We start from the raw sequence: 16458 nt of genomic DNA, 5'->3' as shown, positions 1-16458 counted from the left end.
AAAAGGTCCTAGTCAGCGGTGGACCTAAATCTACGTTTAATTTAGTATTATATTTATGTCTGTAGGCGTGTCGCGAGATTGCTGTCGGTATGCTGCCTGCTCCGTCGAGTAGATTGGCTATATACAAGACGAATGACCATGTTATCTGTATGTAAGGACTCCTGTGCAGTTATGTCAAAGAAAACCCAGTTTTGAGTCTGCTTAGATACGGAGCTTCTACTCTTATATCAACTGGATCATTATAATCAGAGTGGTCACATGTACGACTGTAACCAGTAGTATCGCGAGAGCTATGTACACACCTGGTATGAGTATACTTGGCCAGGGACAGTCCCTAAACTAAGATGCTAGTGACGCATCAGGTATCGCCATCCCTGGAGATCTCAGATCCAATGCGGTGACCATACATATTCAAATCATAGTTTTAGTTGACCCCACCGGAGTTCAGCTCTTTGTTAAGTCCTATGGCACCTGATGACTCTTCATTATGCGCCAGTAAAGCCCATGTGAGTCGTGCGTCTCCCAGCCATCAAAATAATTAATGGATAAGGGATCAACTGTGTAGAATTACTCAGCTCAAACTATCCCATGGCCCAGGGAGAGTTATGCTTACACACCATACCGCATACTCACGTCGTTGAGCATTTGAATGGATCTTAAAATTTTTACGGCAAATCTAGATTTGTCTCAAAGCACCAATATCATCACTCTCATCCATAACATTACCATTAAAAGAAACACCAATTCGAAGCTGAGATTAGTTTTGGATGACTCCGCGCAAGTGGAACGAGCCTTTCAAGTTCAAGCCACAACGGTCTTTGTCTCGAAACCCCATGGTTCCATGTGAACATATTTCACGGGCTACTTCGGGGCTTAGGTTTGAACGTCTGAATACTATCAGTGGATTCAGTATAAACCTGAGCCACAATACGCAGAATTTCGTGGTGTAGACTAGCGAATGGACCAGAGGAAGACGGGGTATTCTTACGTAGCTTCACCATGGACTAGCAAGTCAAACAGATATTTATGCCGCGAGAAAGCCTCCTCAGCTGGGTTTCCACGTCTCATATCCATATTGTATTACTCAACGGGTTGGTTTCACACACCACCCGGTGTGGCAAGGATTGCAGGGTAACAAATGCCCAATCCATCTATAGTCTCACGCCGTTCCATGCGATCCGTAATTCCCCGGCCCTTCGTCGCCGTATAATGTGGGCAAGAAATTTTCTTGTTTCCGCATCCTATCTTACATCCCTTGTTGTTGCGCATACCAAATTCCGAATGGCAGCTAGATGGTGTATATCCACGATAGGCCCTATCCTAGCTCCATGAACAACGCTATGCAGCCATTGCAACCTCATTTACCAGTAATGATAGGGTAATTTTATCAAAGATCCCAACCCCGACAATTCACTCTTCAGCGACTAGGTCGCAGCTTCGCTGCGCACAGATCGCTCGCCTTATGGGCAATACAGCCAGGAGCCAGGAACAACTCGGAGTTACTCTTACAACTCCTTACCGGCGGGCTTTGGCTTAGGCAAGCCGGCCGCCTTCCTTGCAGCGACATCGCCCTCAGCAAGCCACTTACTGGCCTTGATTAATTGGACGACGTTGGTGAACTGCTTGAAGGCCATGATAGGGAAGCTGACACCAGTGAGCACCCAGGGCCAGAACGAGTCCATCTTGTTGGCACGGGCCATCTCCAGGGCACCTGCGCTGTACGGGTTGGTGAAAAGCTGGCGAACGATCGAGCTGTTAACTTGAGCTCCGCTCTGAATAGCTGCAGCTTTCGCCTCGCCAACAGTCTGTAGCAATTGCGGCGATAGTAGGGGCGAAGAGAAGGAGAGCAGATAGAGGCCGATGAAAAAGAGCTCATTGGCGGCGCAGGCAACGAAGAGAACGGTCTATGAGAGGAGAGGATAATTGTCAGTCCACAAGCCTCAAAAGGAATGCGAGGAGTCTGTTTCCAGGAAGTTACTAACCTTGTTGGTATAGTACAGGTTCAACAGCCAGCTTCTCGACTTATCGACAGACTTGTGGCTCTGGTTCGAACCGCCCATGGCCAAGGTGGCATACATGTGGATATAATGACTGGCCAGATCAAGCGAGATCAGGCCCTGGAAGATGATGGCCCATCGAGGAAAAGCTGAGGATAGGAAGACCAGCAAACAAGAGGTGCTACATCGGTCGGTTACCATGTCTAAGACCGCGCCGAATCTGGTCGATTGCTCAAAGTACCGGGCAGCGTAGCCATCGAGGGCGTCGAGCAGGCATGAGATGCTGTAGAGAATGGAGCAGGTTCGGGGGTGCAGTGGCATGTAGTACAGTGAAGCAACTCCGAGTACGATTCTTGCGTAACCTGTTTATGAGTCGCAGAGTATGTCAGCTGAGGTTCTGGTCACTTTTGATCTGTTCTTTTCCGACAAGTCGTACCTATAATGTTGGGCCAGAAGAGGAAAATGTTCTCTGCTGGAGCCGCGGAGGCTGCTGCAGGCTCGCCAGCGGCACCATTGCCGGCGCCAATGTCAGGGGATTGGAACGTCGTCGCTGGTGATGTGGACTTGGTGGGTGTCTCGTTCGCAGCAGCCAGAGCTGCCTGTCGTCGGGTTTGTCGCGCAGACATTGTAGCAAAGTATCAGAATCTGTTCATGCGTCGGAAGCTAACATCGAGTGTTGGTCAATCTCGAGTGTGTGTCGTTGAAAGAGATGGTGCCTGTTGTGTACTGTAGGCTGCGACGCGGATCGGCCGGCGAAGTGTAATTGAAGCTCCAGTCGGGAGGGTTCAAATGGGCTGCCAATCACTCACTCGCTCGGTGGCCAAGCCGTATGATGCCGGGCGAGGCGAAGCAAGGTAACTACAGGGACCTGCGAAGTACTTCTGATGGAGTCCAATGTACCTTTGGACGAGGACGAATGGAGGAACCTCAAGGTCGACGTGGTGAACGCGGGGCAGATGGGGTGGGCACTTTGCTATTAGGCCACAGAAGGAATGACAATCGAGTTGTAGCTTTGTCGAATCGCAGAGCTTCCCAAGCCAATCCGAACGTGCCAGGTGCATATGCGGATAGGATAGCAGGAGGGGAGCTGGACGATCCGAGCAAAAAGATAAGGACAGCTCGGGATCGTCGGCATGGCAGATTGCATGGGCATTACTTTTAGTGCTACTACTCCATTCTTAAGGAGACAAGACGAGACAAATAAAAATGGGCGATGTCATTATTGCTAGTTGTCAACGAGACTCCCCATTGAAATTTCATTGCTGGCCGCGCGTGTTCAAGCTTGCCAAGACCCCCTTTCCAGCGCTGGCCCCGAATATTGTTATGTACGTAATTTACTGCACTGTTGGTAATGGGCAAAGAACGGTAGCGAGCAAGATTCAAAGGCTGCTTGCTCACTGCCGGTACTAGGCTCGAGGTCGCACACATGCAAACTTGCTGGCTTGCTTGCTTGCTTATGGAAGCAGAGGGTTGTGCGGAGTACGTAAGTTACTGTAGTATCGTAAGCTCTTGGTGCCCCCCAGGTATTGTGTTGGAGCAGCTCAACTTTCAATCAACAGCCCAAAAATGCACGAGTAAAGCATCTTTCTCATCATGACGTTACGCTGTCCTGCCAGCATACTCCGTACTTTGCAAGGACTACCATGCCGGACCCAGCAGATGCAATGCAGTACGCTAGATGCTCCCGAAACTCTGGTTGTCCGCTGAAGTTAGTTAGACTCGTAAAAGCAATGGTGTGCTGCTTGCCGAGCCAGTTGTGACGGCACATTTCTACGTCGACGTTCTAATACAGTACTAGTACTGGGTAAACCACGTCTACCCAGCATATTTCCCATTGGACAAGTGGTAGCCTGCCGAGTGGTGCAGTTGAGGTTTGATTAAATGACCAGCCTGGAGTATTTTGATCTGGGTCGGTCGGTATAATCTTTCATCGCCAAATTCATAGCAAGCAATGCGGGGCTCGTACAAGTCTTTCACACCGTCAGGTCCCGCTGCATGGATAACCGAAGCTATAACGCCACATCTTATGTGTGTTGGCAGCGAGAGATAGCCCTACAGACGCAATGGCGTGAGCACAAGCACTATCTCAAACACACCATGTACTGTAGATCAACGCTAATCTCCGTTTATACAGTAGTCTACCGGTATTGTATTTCAAGCCTCTGGCAGAATGAGCATTGTTGGGGCGTCCGATGTCGCGGACGACCGTTACACTGCGTCAAGATCGGTCCCCAGATCTTCATGGGCACAAGAGCTGCCGAACATGGATATATCCCAAGCAACCCGTCATGTTACCCACCGTGTCCTTGATCTCTGTACATAGTACAACGGAAAGCTGGCTGGTTTTCTGACTGGGGCAATCTGCTCGCTTGTACTTGGGCACGCTCACGAGACCGTGTCTCGCTCCTCCACCTGACCTGCACGAGAACGGGTAGAACTAGGTGCTCGCACTTGTGAATTGATAAATAGCGGCACGAGTCACAACGGGACAAGCACCTCTTTAAGACGCAAGTTTGTCGTTTTCGGTTGTGCACGGAATAGTCACGGTGGGATCTCCAGACTTTGGATGCAAGATCAGACGACGACAGCCGAGACGAGGCTTGGGATGGACAATCTTGCCAGATTCGCTTCACACCCTGGCCGGTCAAGGGCGTCGCCGAGATCTAGGCCATGCAGCCGAAAATGGGGGTGGGGTGATCTACCCGGAAGAGCGTCTCATTGGTGTCCTTCAAGGACATGCCGAGAGCGGTTTCTCGTCTAAGAAGGGAAGCTAATGCTCCCATGCATAGCACCACACAACACGTCGCCAAGGGTTCGAGTTCGAACATCACACTCACGCTTGCTGGCGGGCTTTAACTGTTGAATCGGACATCTGCTGGTGGGACGACAGACCACCCATTCCATCCTATACTACACTGGCATCTACGCTTTTAACATATCGAAGTCTACGTAGTGACCTTTGGAAGTTGTTCGGTATCATGTTGATGAAGTTTGCTTGGCACTAAGTTGTAGCCGTCGTGAACTCAATTGACGTTGTTGGACTGTCACGAACGAAGCCTAGTAGCCGCTAAAAAGTAGATCATTTTGTGTTGCATGCTGGGAGTTGGCAATCTGGCAGGGGAAGCCAGGAGCCATTCACATCGACCAATCCATTCAAGGGTATCGGACTTTGTCTTTGTCAAAGTGCTGAGAGGTGACACGACTGAGCATATCGGCCAGTCAAACCACCGAGTATGCATTGTACAAATTGAATCAGGCCTCGGTCCGCTTCCTAGTTGCTCTGCGTCCTCACCTGGCAAAGCTGGCTGCAGGAATCACAAGCCCAACTGCGAGACCAGATGTGCCAAATTGCACGATACCTAAGGTTAGGGAGATGGTGCGGTACGACCATTGAGCAGACTTGATGCAGCTTGTGAGCTCTTGTACGGCTTCAACTTGCCAGTGCAACAGCACGGGTAACTTGCAAAATCAGCACTGACGTTCAATAGTCCGTCACAAAAGCATTTCATTCTGGCTCGATCAAGACAGACGGGACTTGTTCATCGCCCCAATGCGCAACACTGATACTTTAAAGTACCCCGGACTCTCTGTGACACCTCGTAGTCTCGTTGTCAAAATGGTCAAGAGACACGGATGGAAATGCCAAGTCCACCATCTGCATGTGCGACGGCCGAGCCCTTAATTTTTTCTTCTTAGCTTAGTCTCCTCTTCCCCAAACGCCAGCTACTGTAGACTTTGCTAGGTTTCTTTTTTCTCCCCTTCCTTCTCCTGCACTCCTGCTCCCTCCTATTCGTAACAGCCCACACTTTAGGCCCTATATTTTAGCTTGTATTCCTGCAGGCTCAAACTTTGAATTTGGGAGAGACATTCCTGTCCCTCTTGGACCTTTCGAGACGACGCATCGACTTAATTATAGCATTGTCCACCCTCTTTTCATGTTGCGTCCTTGACTTCTTGAAATTACGCAACAAGCAAGGGCCACAGCCTCGTCTATTTCCACCAAGAAGGAGCAGCGGTATCCTAGGGACGGTAAATTGACATCATCTTGCTCCACCAGTCTTGTCCAGGGTCTGGCCGTCCTCCGCCAGTTGAGAAAATCGACACCGCACCGCCAGTCCTGCGCAGTTGGGCATCTAGGCTATGATCTAGTCTCGACGACAATCTTGAATTCTCTGATACTCACTGCCCCGTCGCATGAAATACTCGATTCATTTTAGGACGCCACAGCCTACTTGAATAGCGGTGTCCAGTGCAATCCCGCGATATAGCGTCGCCGAACCCCATCCCTCGCCATCCCAATCCTTCCCTTCCATCGCAACTCCCTCCGCCCTTCCTCACCTCGTCTCAATCCCGTAACAAATTCTTCACCATGTCCGACCGAACCCGCAACAGTACGCTCAAAGCCAGCTTCTCGGATCGAGCAAGCAAGGTTTCGCACCCTCTGACGAATTATCTCCTCCGTCTCATGGACTTGAAGAAGTCCAACTTATGCCTCAGCGCCGACGTTACATCAGCCCGCGAGTTGATTCACCTCGCCGACAAGGTCGGACCCTCCATCGTTGTGCTCAAGACACATTATGATCTAGTTGCTGGCTGGGACTTCAATCCCCAGACGGGCACCGGTGCCAAGCTCGCTGCTCTGGCGCGAAAGCATGGCTTCCTCATATTCGAAGACCGCAAGTTTGGCGACATTGGCAGCACAGTTCAGATGCAATACACGGCTGGGTCGGCCCGAATCATTGATTGGGCACACATAGTCAACGTGAACATGGTACCAGGCAAGGCGGCGGTGAGCGCGTTGGCAGAGGCTGCGGCCAAGTGGAGATCGCGGGTCAACTATGAAGTCAAGACGTCTGTCACGGTGGGTACGCCCGTGGCCGATGCGTTTGAGGACAATGACAACAGCATCTCTGAAGATGAGGACAAACTCGCGCCTCTCGAGACGAATGGCACTCAGGCACCACACCACAGAGATGCCGACGGCAGGAAAGGGAGCATTGTATCCATCACCACAGTTACACAATCGTTCGAGCCGGTTGACTCACCGCGCTTTGCCACCACCACGGAAGAAGGAGACGAGCTCGTGTACGCTGGCATCGAGGAGCCCCCTTATGACCGAGGACTCTTGATCCTGGCACAAATGTCGAGCAAGGGCAACTTCATGGATGCCAGGTACACCCAAGCATGTGTCGAGGCGGCCAGAGAACACAAGGACTTCGTCATGGGGTTCATTTCGCAAGAAAGTCTGAACAGTGAACCTGCTGACGACTTCATTCACATGACGCCCGGCTGCCAACTACCTCCTGAGGGCGAGGAGGAGAACGGCGTGGTGGAAGGCGATGGGCTTGGTCAACAATACAACACCCCATCGAAACTGGTACAAATCTGCGGCACCGACATCATCATCGTGGGCCGGGGTATCATCAAGGCGGGAGATCCGCCAAACGAAGCCGAGCGATACAGACGGAAAGCTTGGCAGGCATACCAGAGCCGGATAGGAAGTAAATAAACAACTGGCGCATAGTCAAAATGAAAAGAGAACTGAGTTTAGGCTAAATATAACCATTCTGTCTTGAATCAAAAGCTTGGAGTTTTTGGCATTAAAAACATGTTCAGTGCCCGCCAAACGGAGTGTTGGCCGGGTCAGTTTTGGACTTGCAATCCAGGAGGACCTGAGGAGATATCCAAAACAAATCCAACTCTTTTTTCTTCTTTTTCCTCTTCTTCTTTCCCCTCTTCTGGAAACATAGCTATACAAGGATACCATATGTCCGCAGCGGCCAGAATATACAGAATTGACACGCCATCGACATCGATTTCCTGTCTACATTTGGGGTTATAAAAGCCATGCAATCAGTGGCTAGTGGGAATAGGATCGTACGTGAGACGTGGATAGCAACGATATCAGGGCCCATATTAAGGCTACAGAGTCGGCTCTTACACGAAAGAAATGAGGAACAGCTTTCAGCAACGCAATGAGTAATGTGATGAATTGAAATGGCAAATTTGGACCTGCCCTTCTTACACAAGTTCCATGCGACACACTCGGCTCGGCCAGAATTGCTTGTGCAAGTACTAGTATTATGAGCTGTGGTGTAAAGTATTTACCCTGCAAACGGGTAACGCCAACCCACGGAGATACTCCCGGCATTAGCGGTGACAAGGGCCTTGTTAGCGACAAAAGTTAGAGCTTAAGATAGGTAGAAGTTCCACAATGTCGAGGTGGGGGGGCGAGACAGTATGTAGACCCCAGACCGGAACCCATCCCAGACCAACTGTATTCGTACTTATCTACGGATCCGTACTGCAAGCAAGGCCTGAGGTCAAGGTCTGAAAGCCCCCCTCCCCTCCCGTACAGGAGGTGATCAAGTTACTAGGCCGCACCCTTCGATTCGAGAAGCCCTCGAGCTTCCAAGCTCTCTTCTCACCTTTGCCTCCAACCTTCTTGCTGCTTAGTCAGAGCACAGCGTCAGCTACCGCCGGTTCTGGCCGTTTTCGAGTCGTCCGATCAATTGGCGCTTTGCAGCAAGAATAAGAACCCAAAGAGGATACCGCAACTCGAGTTACGAGCTTATGCAGATGGCGGAACCCCGAGCGACGGACGACAACAGTGTCGACATCTTGGCCAAGACGGAGGACACCACTCCGCCAAACGACAGCAGTGCGCATTCGCAATCCGGCAAGCCCCCACCACGCAAGCGCCGTCGCGTTGTCATCTCATGCCTCGACTGCCACAAGCGCAAGCAAAAATGTGATCGCAAACTGCCCTGTACCAACTGCGTCTCGAGGGGGAAGCAAGCGACGTGCCGCTACGAGACGGGCGCCCCCGTATCCAGGGACCACCAGGGTCGCAAAGGCTCAAATCAGACCGACAACGATGACTCGCCGCCAATGGACGGCGGCAGTAATCACAACGAAGGCGGCGTAAGCGGTAGTGGAGGGCACATTACGATCAAGCCTGCGGATTTTGGCTACTCGAACAGCAACGGCAACGGTGCGAGCACCTTGGGCTTCCTGAAGAAGATCGAGGGCGCAGGCTCCGGCGAGCCGCTGAGCAGTGTAGGCGGCGTCGGAGAAACACAGGATGGCGATCACTTTGGATCAAGAGAACGCTACAAGAGTCTGGTCCGGCATCTGCCCGCCCGCACATTCGTGGAGAAGCTCGTCGATATATACTTCCGGGAGTTCAACTGGATGTACTACACCATCGACGAGGCCGAGTTCCTCGAGAACCTCGAGAATTGGTACAAGTTACCTTTCCACCTGCTGTCTAACGCTGGACCGCAGGGCATTGAGCCGACACTGAGATCATTCCCGGCTTTGTTGTTCCAAATGCTGGCAACGTCATTGCTCGGTATTTTCAATGAAGACGACGAGAAGTTCGTGGGTTTGAAATATGCCGGCAACATGACGTTTGAGGATCTGGCTCTAGAGTACAGCGAAACAGGTGTCGCAATATTGAGCTTGCTTGGAAAGCGCCAAATGACGGTGCCTACTGTCCTGGCTGGCTGGGTACGCGCCGCCTTTCTCAAGTACACCGGCCAGGTCACCGAAGCGGTAAGTGTCTACATTCATATATGTGTATGTGGCGTTGTACGCTGAGAATAAGGTCATAGTGGCATCAAGTAGGCACTGCTATCAGAGATGCGCAAGAAATAGGCCTGCATCGCGATCAGTTTGATCCACAACCAGGTCCAGACGACAATACGGAGCAGGCTCTCGAGGCAATGTGGAAAGCAGAAAGTCGACGCAAAATCTGGATGACTCTGGTCCTGTGGGATTTACACACGGGTGCAGTCCTAGGACGGCCAACAAGCGTGGACCAGCGGACCCTGAAGAGAAGCCTCCCCGTCGACGCGCCAATTCCTGTCAATAGGAGGAAAACGCCCATATTTCCGCGCGGTGAGAACGATCCTCCGACGCCGCTGAGTAGAGCGCTATGGTCGTTTGAGATTATGCGGCCTCTGCGTGAAATTCTAGACCTGGAGAAGGAGGGGCCGTTTCCCAAGGACTTCTCTAAAGTGGAGAAACTTCACCAGGAGCTTCTGGAGTTGCAGGAGCAAACGCCTCCCGAGTTCCGCCTCGAGAATCCAGACACCCGCTTCGACCATCTCCCGGAATGCGCCTGGCTACGGTTCGCTCGACCAACGTTGCCTCAGCTGATCTCTTTCAATTTCATGGCCTTGCACAGGCCGTACATCTTCACACGAGCAGATAGCCGACACAAAGCCCTCAAGGCAAGCTTAGACATGCTAGAAGCGCAGAGTATCCACTTCAAAGCGTTGAGCCCCCAACAGTACAAGACGTTCAGCTTGTTCTTTGGAACATTTGATGCTATTGTCATGATGGCTAGTATCTACATCCTCTTTCCCAAGGAGCATCCCGAACTCCTCAGTAATGCGCTGCAGCATTTCCTGTGGGGAGTGGAAAGATTTGAGGCCATGGCAACTCGCAATCGGCTAGCAGCTGCGGCGCTGGGCGTACTGAATGCCATTTACATCCGCCTTAAGAAGGCTATAGGTCATGGCTTTCTAAATAGGGCCTGTCCTCGCTCGTTCACTTGCCCTCAAGATTGCCCAAGAACTGAAGAGCTCAACGGTGGTGATGGTACCGATTCAGACAGGCAGACAACGTTGTCTGATACTTCACCCAATAATTCCCACCATCACCCATCGGTAGCTTCTACATCTGTATGTTCAGCAATACAGCCTTCAGAGTCTGGCGCGAGTGTCAATACGGTCACGACTAGCACTGGTACCGGGCTTACGCCTGGCGCAGACATATTTGCCTCGCCAGACTGGTCATTTCCAACAAACTTTGACTTCGGTTCTCTACCACCTATGTATCCAATGGGCGACGTAGCCTACAACGACCTCACTGGCATCAGAGAAGATGGATTCATTGCTGGCGCCGGTATACCCAGTCAGTGGCCTTGTGCAGTAGATGCTAATCTATTGGGCAGTGGTATGGGTGCTGTTACAAACGATCAAGGTGAAGTAGGATACAACTTTGGAGGCGAGTTTGGTAATGACACAATATGGAACTTGCTGAATCAGTTCCCCCCACATTAAGCAACATCCAAGATAACAATAATACAATCAAGAGATCACGAGGTGTCCATCCAAAGCAGTCCTGCATTCCAGTCGAAGCGACATTTCATGGCGTGTAAATCGATACTTACCATATGTTGCTACGCATGGTGCTAGAGGTGAACTTGTCGACAGTAGATTGCTCTCAGCCCCTCCCTCAGCGGCTGCAACTGAACCGGAAGGGGAAGAATCCGGAGTGCATGTTTGCACGGAATGTGGGCACGTTTTCCATCGAATGAACAACTTCTTGGCACACGGAAAATCCCACAGTCGTATGTCATCCACGGGTCTTTGAGGATTTTGGGCGTGAGATGGGGGCACGGCGCCGGGTCAACTAGGAATACGATGTGTTCAACTGCGACTCGTGCTTATTGATGATTCTTAACCAGGCAGAATGGTCCGTCAACATCTACGAACTGGCCACCAACCTTACAGGCTCCAATGGCTATTCACCAGGAGGACCGTTGATACCATAGGCTATTTCCTGGCTCCATCATCCTTGGAGAAGTTCTTGCCAGTACTGGCATGCTTTCCGAATGTACATGCCGTTCGTCTCACCGCGTCAGCGGCGACGCGAGGAACCCCTTTTTGTAAACGGGGTTCATAGGCAATCAATCGCACATTTCAAGCTCCCGTGAAATTAGCCGGAATTCTCAAACAAGGTTTGCGCACCAATACGGCAAGATTTCAAAGCGTTACCAAGGGATCTTTATATACTATTTTGTAAAATATGCGGGGGAGAGGTTTGTGCTGCAGATCTTCTCTGAGACGTCGTACTCGTTTGTGTCATGAACAGTTTGCAATGAACAGAATGCACCGGGACTTATTCCAGTCCTAGAGGCCGACTTGCTAATGTGAGAAAGGTGGTTCCGTCTTTATAGGGATGCGTGTAGTTGACTTCCTGTTCTCGAAAGCAACAGCTGCAATAATCCAGTTCATAGACGTACCCCTTGTGCAGCCTCTATATGTGAGCCATGCAACACAGGAGTCCTCCGTCACATTATGACAAATTTTCTGACCCAGTATATACAATTGCTTCTCTGTTCTCTTCCGACATATCTACTTATAGTGAAGTCAAATTTCAGTTTGTTCTATTTTGAAACCGCAAGAGTTCACCAACAATCGGTCCTGGCGTTTTCAGAGTTTTCCTTTCCACTACTTGTATGTGGTTGTTGCCAAGTCTATTTGTAGAGAGCATTCAGACTCCCGCAGCACAGTTCAGGCATTTGAAACATGAAGACTAATATCGCCTGCGGGAGGGTGGGTCGAGAAAAGCAAGTTTAACATTGCAAACGATGATGCCATGGCGCTTGATGAAACATTATGGCTCAATCGACATTATGTTATCGATGGGCAGTTTTAGCAACTCGTTATCTTGCAAGAACGACGACTAAATATCCAACTCGTACAGCGCCATGGAAGCCGGTGTCGTTGGTTCGGCTACCTTTTACTAATTTAGTCGCCTGCCTGTAAAGATACAGCTTCGAATAAGAGAAAACTTATTTTGATCAGCTGGCGACAATCCTTAGATGTAATTATTTATATACTCTGGAAGTCACGCTTTCACCGTCTCTTTCCTGATTACCAGCACAAGGCCACCGGCCAACATAGATTCAAGTTTGCAAAGCACCTAAGTCACCACTACCAAAGGCATGGCGACCATCTAAGCTTTATATAAGTTATATGACTAACTTCCTACACAGAGCATGTTCTTGTTCCAAAACAGCCCCTTCCCCTCTGCAGAAACCCATTTTTGCCCTTTGGCGACACTATCTACGCGCATCTACATCTTCATGAAGTCCGCGGTCATGAAGCTCCCGGGGCATTGTTGTTAGAAGCCCAAAGGCTGCTATCGGGGGACACCGAGCTAGGTGAAGAAGAAGATGTCTATTTCGAGCACAACGAATACCCCCGTTTGTTGGATTTAGGTACGAACAGGGGGACGCATGGTTCACACATTCCCAGCTTCATCCTCGCGCAACTGTGCAAGAGCGCCGAACACCCTCTGTCACAGATGCCGCGAGTCTGTCAGTTTAAGCAACGGATACCACGCGAGACCTTGCAGAAAGCAGCTCGATGAACACGCTGTCCAAAGCCGGCCACTCGTTTGGCAGGGAGACTTATGCGGCCGCGTCGTCAAGGTATAGGAGATTCGAGGACCCCCTCGAAGACGTCAAACCCGTAGCATACTCCGGGGAACCACGGATTGACACCGATATCCGCGTTCTGGACATTTTCGAAAGTGGCATGTTCTACTTGGACGCAAAGGCCTTCCGAAGTTATCGTCGTAACCAACTGGTTCCAGAAAGCTCGATATCTGGCTATCGACCTCGCCAACGGGGCATTTTACCCGTGCATCACGCGGGGCGAAGAGCCGGGGCTGGTATTCGTTCTCGGTTTATTTAAAGATGATTTTAAACCAGTGCTCGCGTCATTTCTGCAGCTGCATACTACCCATCTTGTGTCAGCAGAGGCAGCTTTAGGCCGTGAAGCAGCATCCGCTCTCAACTAGCCTTCTTTTTCCTTTTCGTCTGCGAACTACTACCAACTGGCTCCATTACTGTACCCAAAACACATGTTCGGGTTGACTATCCGTGGATATTATTGCTTCGCCGGATGTCAAGCTACCAAACTCTTGTGAAGAGTGGTTGTAAATGTAACCGTGTCTGATTGCAATTTATGCCGATAGTCGTCTTCCAACTCGTCTCATAATTGATCACAAAATGCGGTAACGTGATCAGAGTATAAGCAATCTACTCAATCAGGCACACGACAGGTGCCGATGCTACAGCACTGACTTAATAGTCGATAGATCGTACTATACGAGGGCGAGCATAGGCCTGCCAACGGCATGGCTGTGATGTGGGGAGAGAGACATACAGTGCCTGCCGTGCGGGACTGACTCCAGGAAATGGTATCGGCACATTCGAATCACATATCTACAGCTGCAGCTGTTTATCGAACCAGAAAGCAAATGTCACGCGGAAGCCACGGATTCCTCTAGGAGTAGCGATCGTAATTCATCGTGTCTCTACCTAGTGCTGTTGTTACTATCTGTTGAGCAGTGGCGATCAGTCATGTGCCTTCTTGGCCTTAATCTTGGTTCCCGGTGGGTGCTCATGTACATGAAATTTGCAAAAGGGATGTGTGCAAACCCCGTCCTTGACGCTAGGGCAGTGATGGCCATATATGCAGTTATCAACGTCGCAATCCTGACCATTAGTGCAAGGGTTCAGGCGCGCCAGAAACTGGATAGCTTTTATCTCATCCGGATTGGGCTGGTAGACGTGTTCAAAACAGCATGCGTCGCCCTTGGCACAGGGACCTCGCAGGTAGTGGTTGTTGCATAATTTGTCGTGACCAGTTCGCTTCTTGACGACATCGAGGACGTTCTGGTTGAGAGGGATAGGCGGGTCTACCCCTCGGGGGCCAGGATTCCAAGCAGGAGTGGCGGGTTTTGCTGTGACTCGGGCGCTTGTGGATTTGGTAGTAGTCGGTTTCGGTGCCAAAGGCAGGACCAGCTGCGGTGGCGGGCTGACCTTTTGCGTGATAGTAGCATACGTAAAAGGGGTAGCGGCGACCGATACCGGTGTGCTTGCTATTGAAGAAGCCGAAGCTGAAGTCGAGGTTGTACTTGTATTCGTATTCGAGATCACCTTTTCAAATGGCTTTTTCTCCACCATGGGCTTGGGCTTTTCGAACCTGAAAATGGCGTCGAAATTTCGCAGCACGACGCCGGTAGTAGTGATTTCTGTGACTGGATACGCCTCGATGACCGATACGCGGCCTCGCTGGGCGTCATCGGCAACGTCGTCTAGAAAAGAGGCGTACTTTTTGTCGGAAACACCCAAGAAGACTTGCTTGCAGTTGTAGTTCTTTAGATTGAATCGCGCACTCTCTGTAATCTTGGCCTCGGCGCACAGCTTGTCGTTGCCTCCAATGTCAATGAACTCGAACGTGGACTTGGCCTGAGTGAACCCAAGCATAAAGTCTCTGACGAGGGTTTGGTTGTCCAGGACATGGCAGAGGCTGTCGAGATCGGCGTAGATTTTGGCCAGGATTTCGGTGTCATCGGGGGCTTCGACTTGGGCATAGACGGCCTGGCGCAGGGCATATGCGGCCTTCTTGCCGCCTTCAAGGCCCTGTCTGACCAGATGGTCTTTGAACTGAGGTGGGCAGACGAGTTAGCAGGCGGGCATCTGTTTGGTGCTCGAGGCGTCTTACAATCAGGCCGTTGCCATCTATGAGGACCAAGGCGTAGGGATTGCGGTGTTTCAGAACGTTGCTATCTGTCTTGAGGAAGCTCAGCTGGCTCTCGAGTTCCTTAATTCGGGTGCGTAGCTCTCTTGTCGCACTGACAGAGTCATCGTAGTCGTACTGGGCGGCCTGCAGTTGGGAACTCAACGCCAGAGTTTCTTGTCGAGCGGTGACCTCGACGTGCTCGGCGTATATCATGAGGTCCTTGATGAAGTTTTCGGTGGTATCTCTATTGGCAGTGTATGTTCGGTAGCGGGGGACGAAATCCGTGACCGAGGCCACCATGCTGGGATCGATTCTCGGATCCATGGTGGTTGGATTTGTGTGGTTTTTGTGCATATGAAGCGTGTGTTGGTGGTCGAGGGGAGTAGGCGCCTGCGATGAAGTCGTCGCCAGCAGGGAAAATGCTGTGGCGACTACCTAGAATGGTGGGATAATGACAGGCAACCGCAGGGACTGAACCTCGGTGCTGTATATTCGGATCCCAACTGGTAAGGATCTGGTCAGACGGTGGTGGTTTGCGAGCGATTGCCACAAGTGCGCAGGCACATGCAGATGCAAACACGAATGCAAATGCCTGATCGCCTTTCCGCCGAGAACAAAGACCAAGGCGATAAGAATACTAGCACTTACTGGATGTCTATCCAGGACGAACGGCTGTGGCGACGTTGTCACAAACGCGTTGCAATGAACAGTTTGCTTGATTTGATGCGACGTCGCGCAGTGCCACGGTCACGTCTTATCGTGTGTGCCCTGTGGTCTTGTCTTGGTTCTGCGTTGAATGATTTTCGTGTCTCTGTCCCCGTCGCCGGCGATGGAATTTCCTTTTCGTCTTCCTTTTCGTCGCTGAACTGAAATTCAGATTGAAATTCACTAAACTTCCGGTTGGCAGTTTCCGCCAGAAAATAAAGTGGAGAGCTCCCCGTAGAAAGACCTGCAGTAGCGCGTCCGTGTCCACTTATTCTTCACGCTCGACAGGGATGAAAATAAATGTCCACACTTTCAGTGGGTGCAGTTGCATGTGCGGGTGCAGGTGCAGCCTGGGGAGTGTCCCACACACATTCGTTGCCTGCATTCAATGAGATTGGAAGCACCAGACTTTCTCTCTTTCTGAC

General features: G+C 50.9%; 5 protein-coding genes across 5 annotated transcripts; 3 read left to right on the top strand and 2 right to left on the bottom strand.

Annotated features, from left to right (window-relative positions):
- Positions 1-1505: 1505 nt before the first annotated feature.
- BKA67DRAFT_513704 (CDP-alcohol phosphatidyltransferase-domain-containing protein) lies at positions 1506-2623 on the bottom strand (the record flags this gene model as incomplete). Its single annotated transcript, XM_046097592.1, has 3 exons — positions 1506-1904; positions 1983-2359; positions 2434-2623. The coding sequence occupies 3 exons, from the start codon at positions 2621-2623 to the stop codon at positions 1506-1508; spliced, it is 966 nt and encodes a 321-aa protein (XP_045960451.1).
- BKA67DRAFT_671943 (uncharacterized protein) lies at positions 2573-3757 on the top strand (the record flags this gene model as incomplete). The annotated part of the gene is made up of 4 exons (XM_046108704.1): positions 2573-3124; positions 3181-3322; positions 3408-3480; positions 3521-3757. The coding sequence occupies exons 1-4, from the start codon at positions 2827-2829 to the stop codon at positions 3755-3757; spliced, it is 750 nt and encodes a 249-aa protein (XP_045960450.1). The 5' UTR covers positions 2573-2826.
- Positions 3758-6366: 2609 nt separating this feature from the next.
- On the top strand, positions 6367-7506 carry BKA67DRAFT_654568 (Orotidine 5'-phosphate decarboxylase domain-containing protein; the record flags this gene model as incomplete). Its single annotated transcript, XM_046106579.1, has 1 exon — positions 6367-7506. One exon carries the CDS (start codon positions 6367-6369, stop codon positions 7504-7506), a length of 1140 nt encoding a protein of 379 aa, XP_045960449.1.
- A 661-nt stretch (positions 7507-8167) lies between these two features.
- Positions 8168-11274, top strand: BKA67DRAFT_148443 (uncharacterized protein). The gene is made up of 2 exons (XM_046095102.1): positions 8168-9554; positions 9614-11274. Exons 1-2 carry the CDS (start codon positions 8571-8573, stop codon positions 11066-11068), a joined length of 2439 nt encoding a protein of 812 aa, XP_045960448.1. The 5' UTR covers positions 8168-8570; the 3' UTR covers positions 11069-11274.
- A 2883-nt stretch (positions 11275-14157) lies between these two features.
- Positions 14158-15628, bottom strand: BKA67DRAFT_590385 (uncharacterized protein; the record flags this gene model as incomplete). Its single annotated transcript, XM_046104585.1, has 2 exons — positions 14158-15252; positions 15311-15628. The coding sequence occupies 2 exons, from the start codon at positions 15626-15628 to the stop codon at positions 14158-14160; spliced, it is 1413 nt and encodes a 470-aa protein (XP_045960447.1).
- Positions 15629-16458: the final 830 nt, after the last annotated feature.

This window comes from Truncatella angustata, assembly GCF_020726525.1.
Source record: "Truncatella angustata strain MPI-SDFR-AT-0073 chromosome Unknown BKA67scaffold_2, whole genome shotgun sequence".
Taxonomy (NCBI): domain Eukaryota; kingdom Fungi; phylum Ascomycota; class Sordariomycetes; order Amphisphaeriales; family Sporocadaceae; genus Truncatella; species Truncatella angustata.
This window is presented reverse-complemented; position numbering and strand designations above follow the sequence as displayed.

What these genes read in the sequence shown, in the direction of transcription:
- BKA67DRAFT_148443 (XM_046095102.1), top strand. Translation starts at nt 8,571, where the DNA reads ATGCAGATGGCGGAACCCCGAGCGACGGACGACAACAGTGTCGACATC. An exon ending in CCGGCCAGGTCACCGAAGCG is followed by an intron (nt 9,555 to 9,613) that starts GTAAGTGTCTAC and finishes ATAAGGTCATAG; the next exon opens with TGGCATCAAGTAGGCACTGC.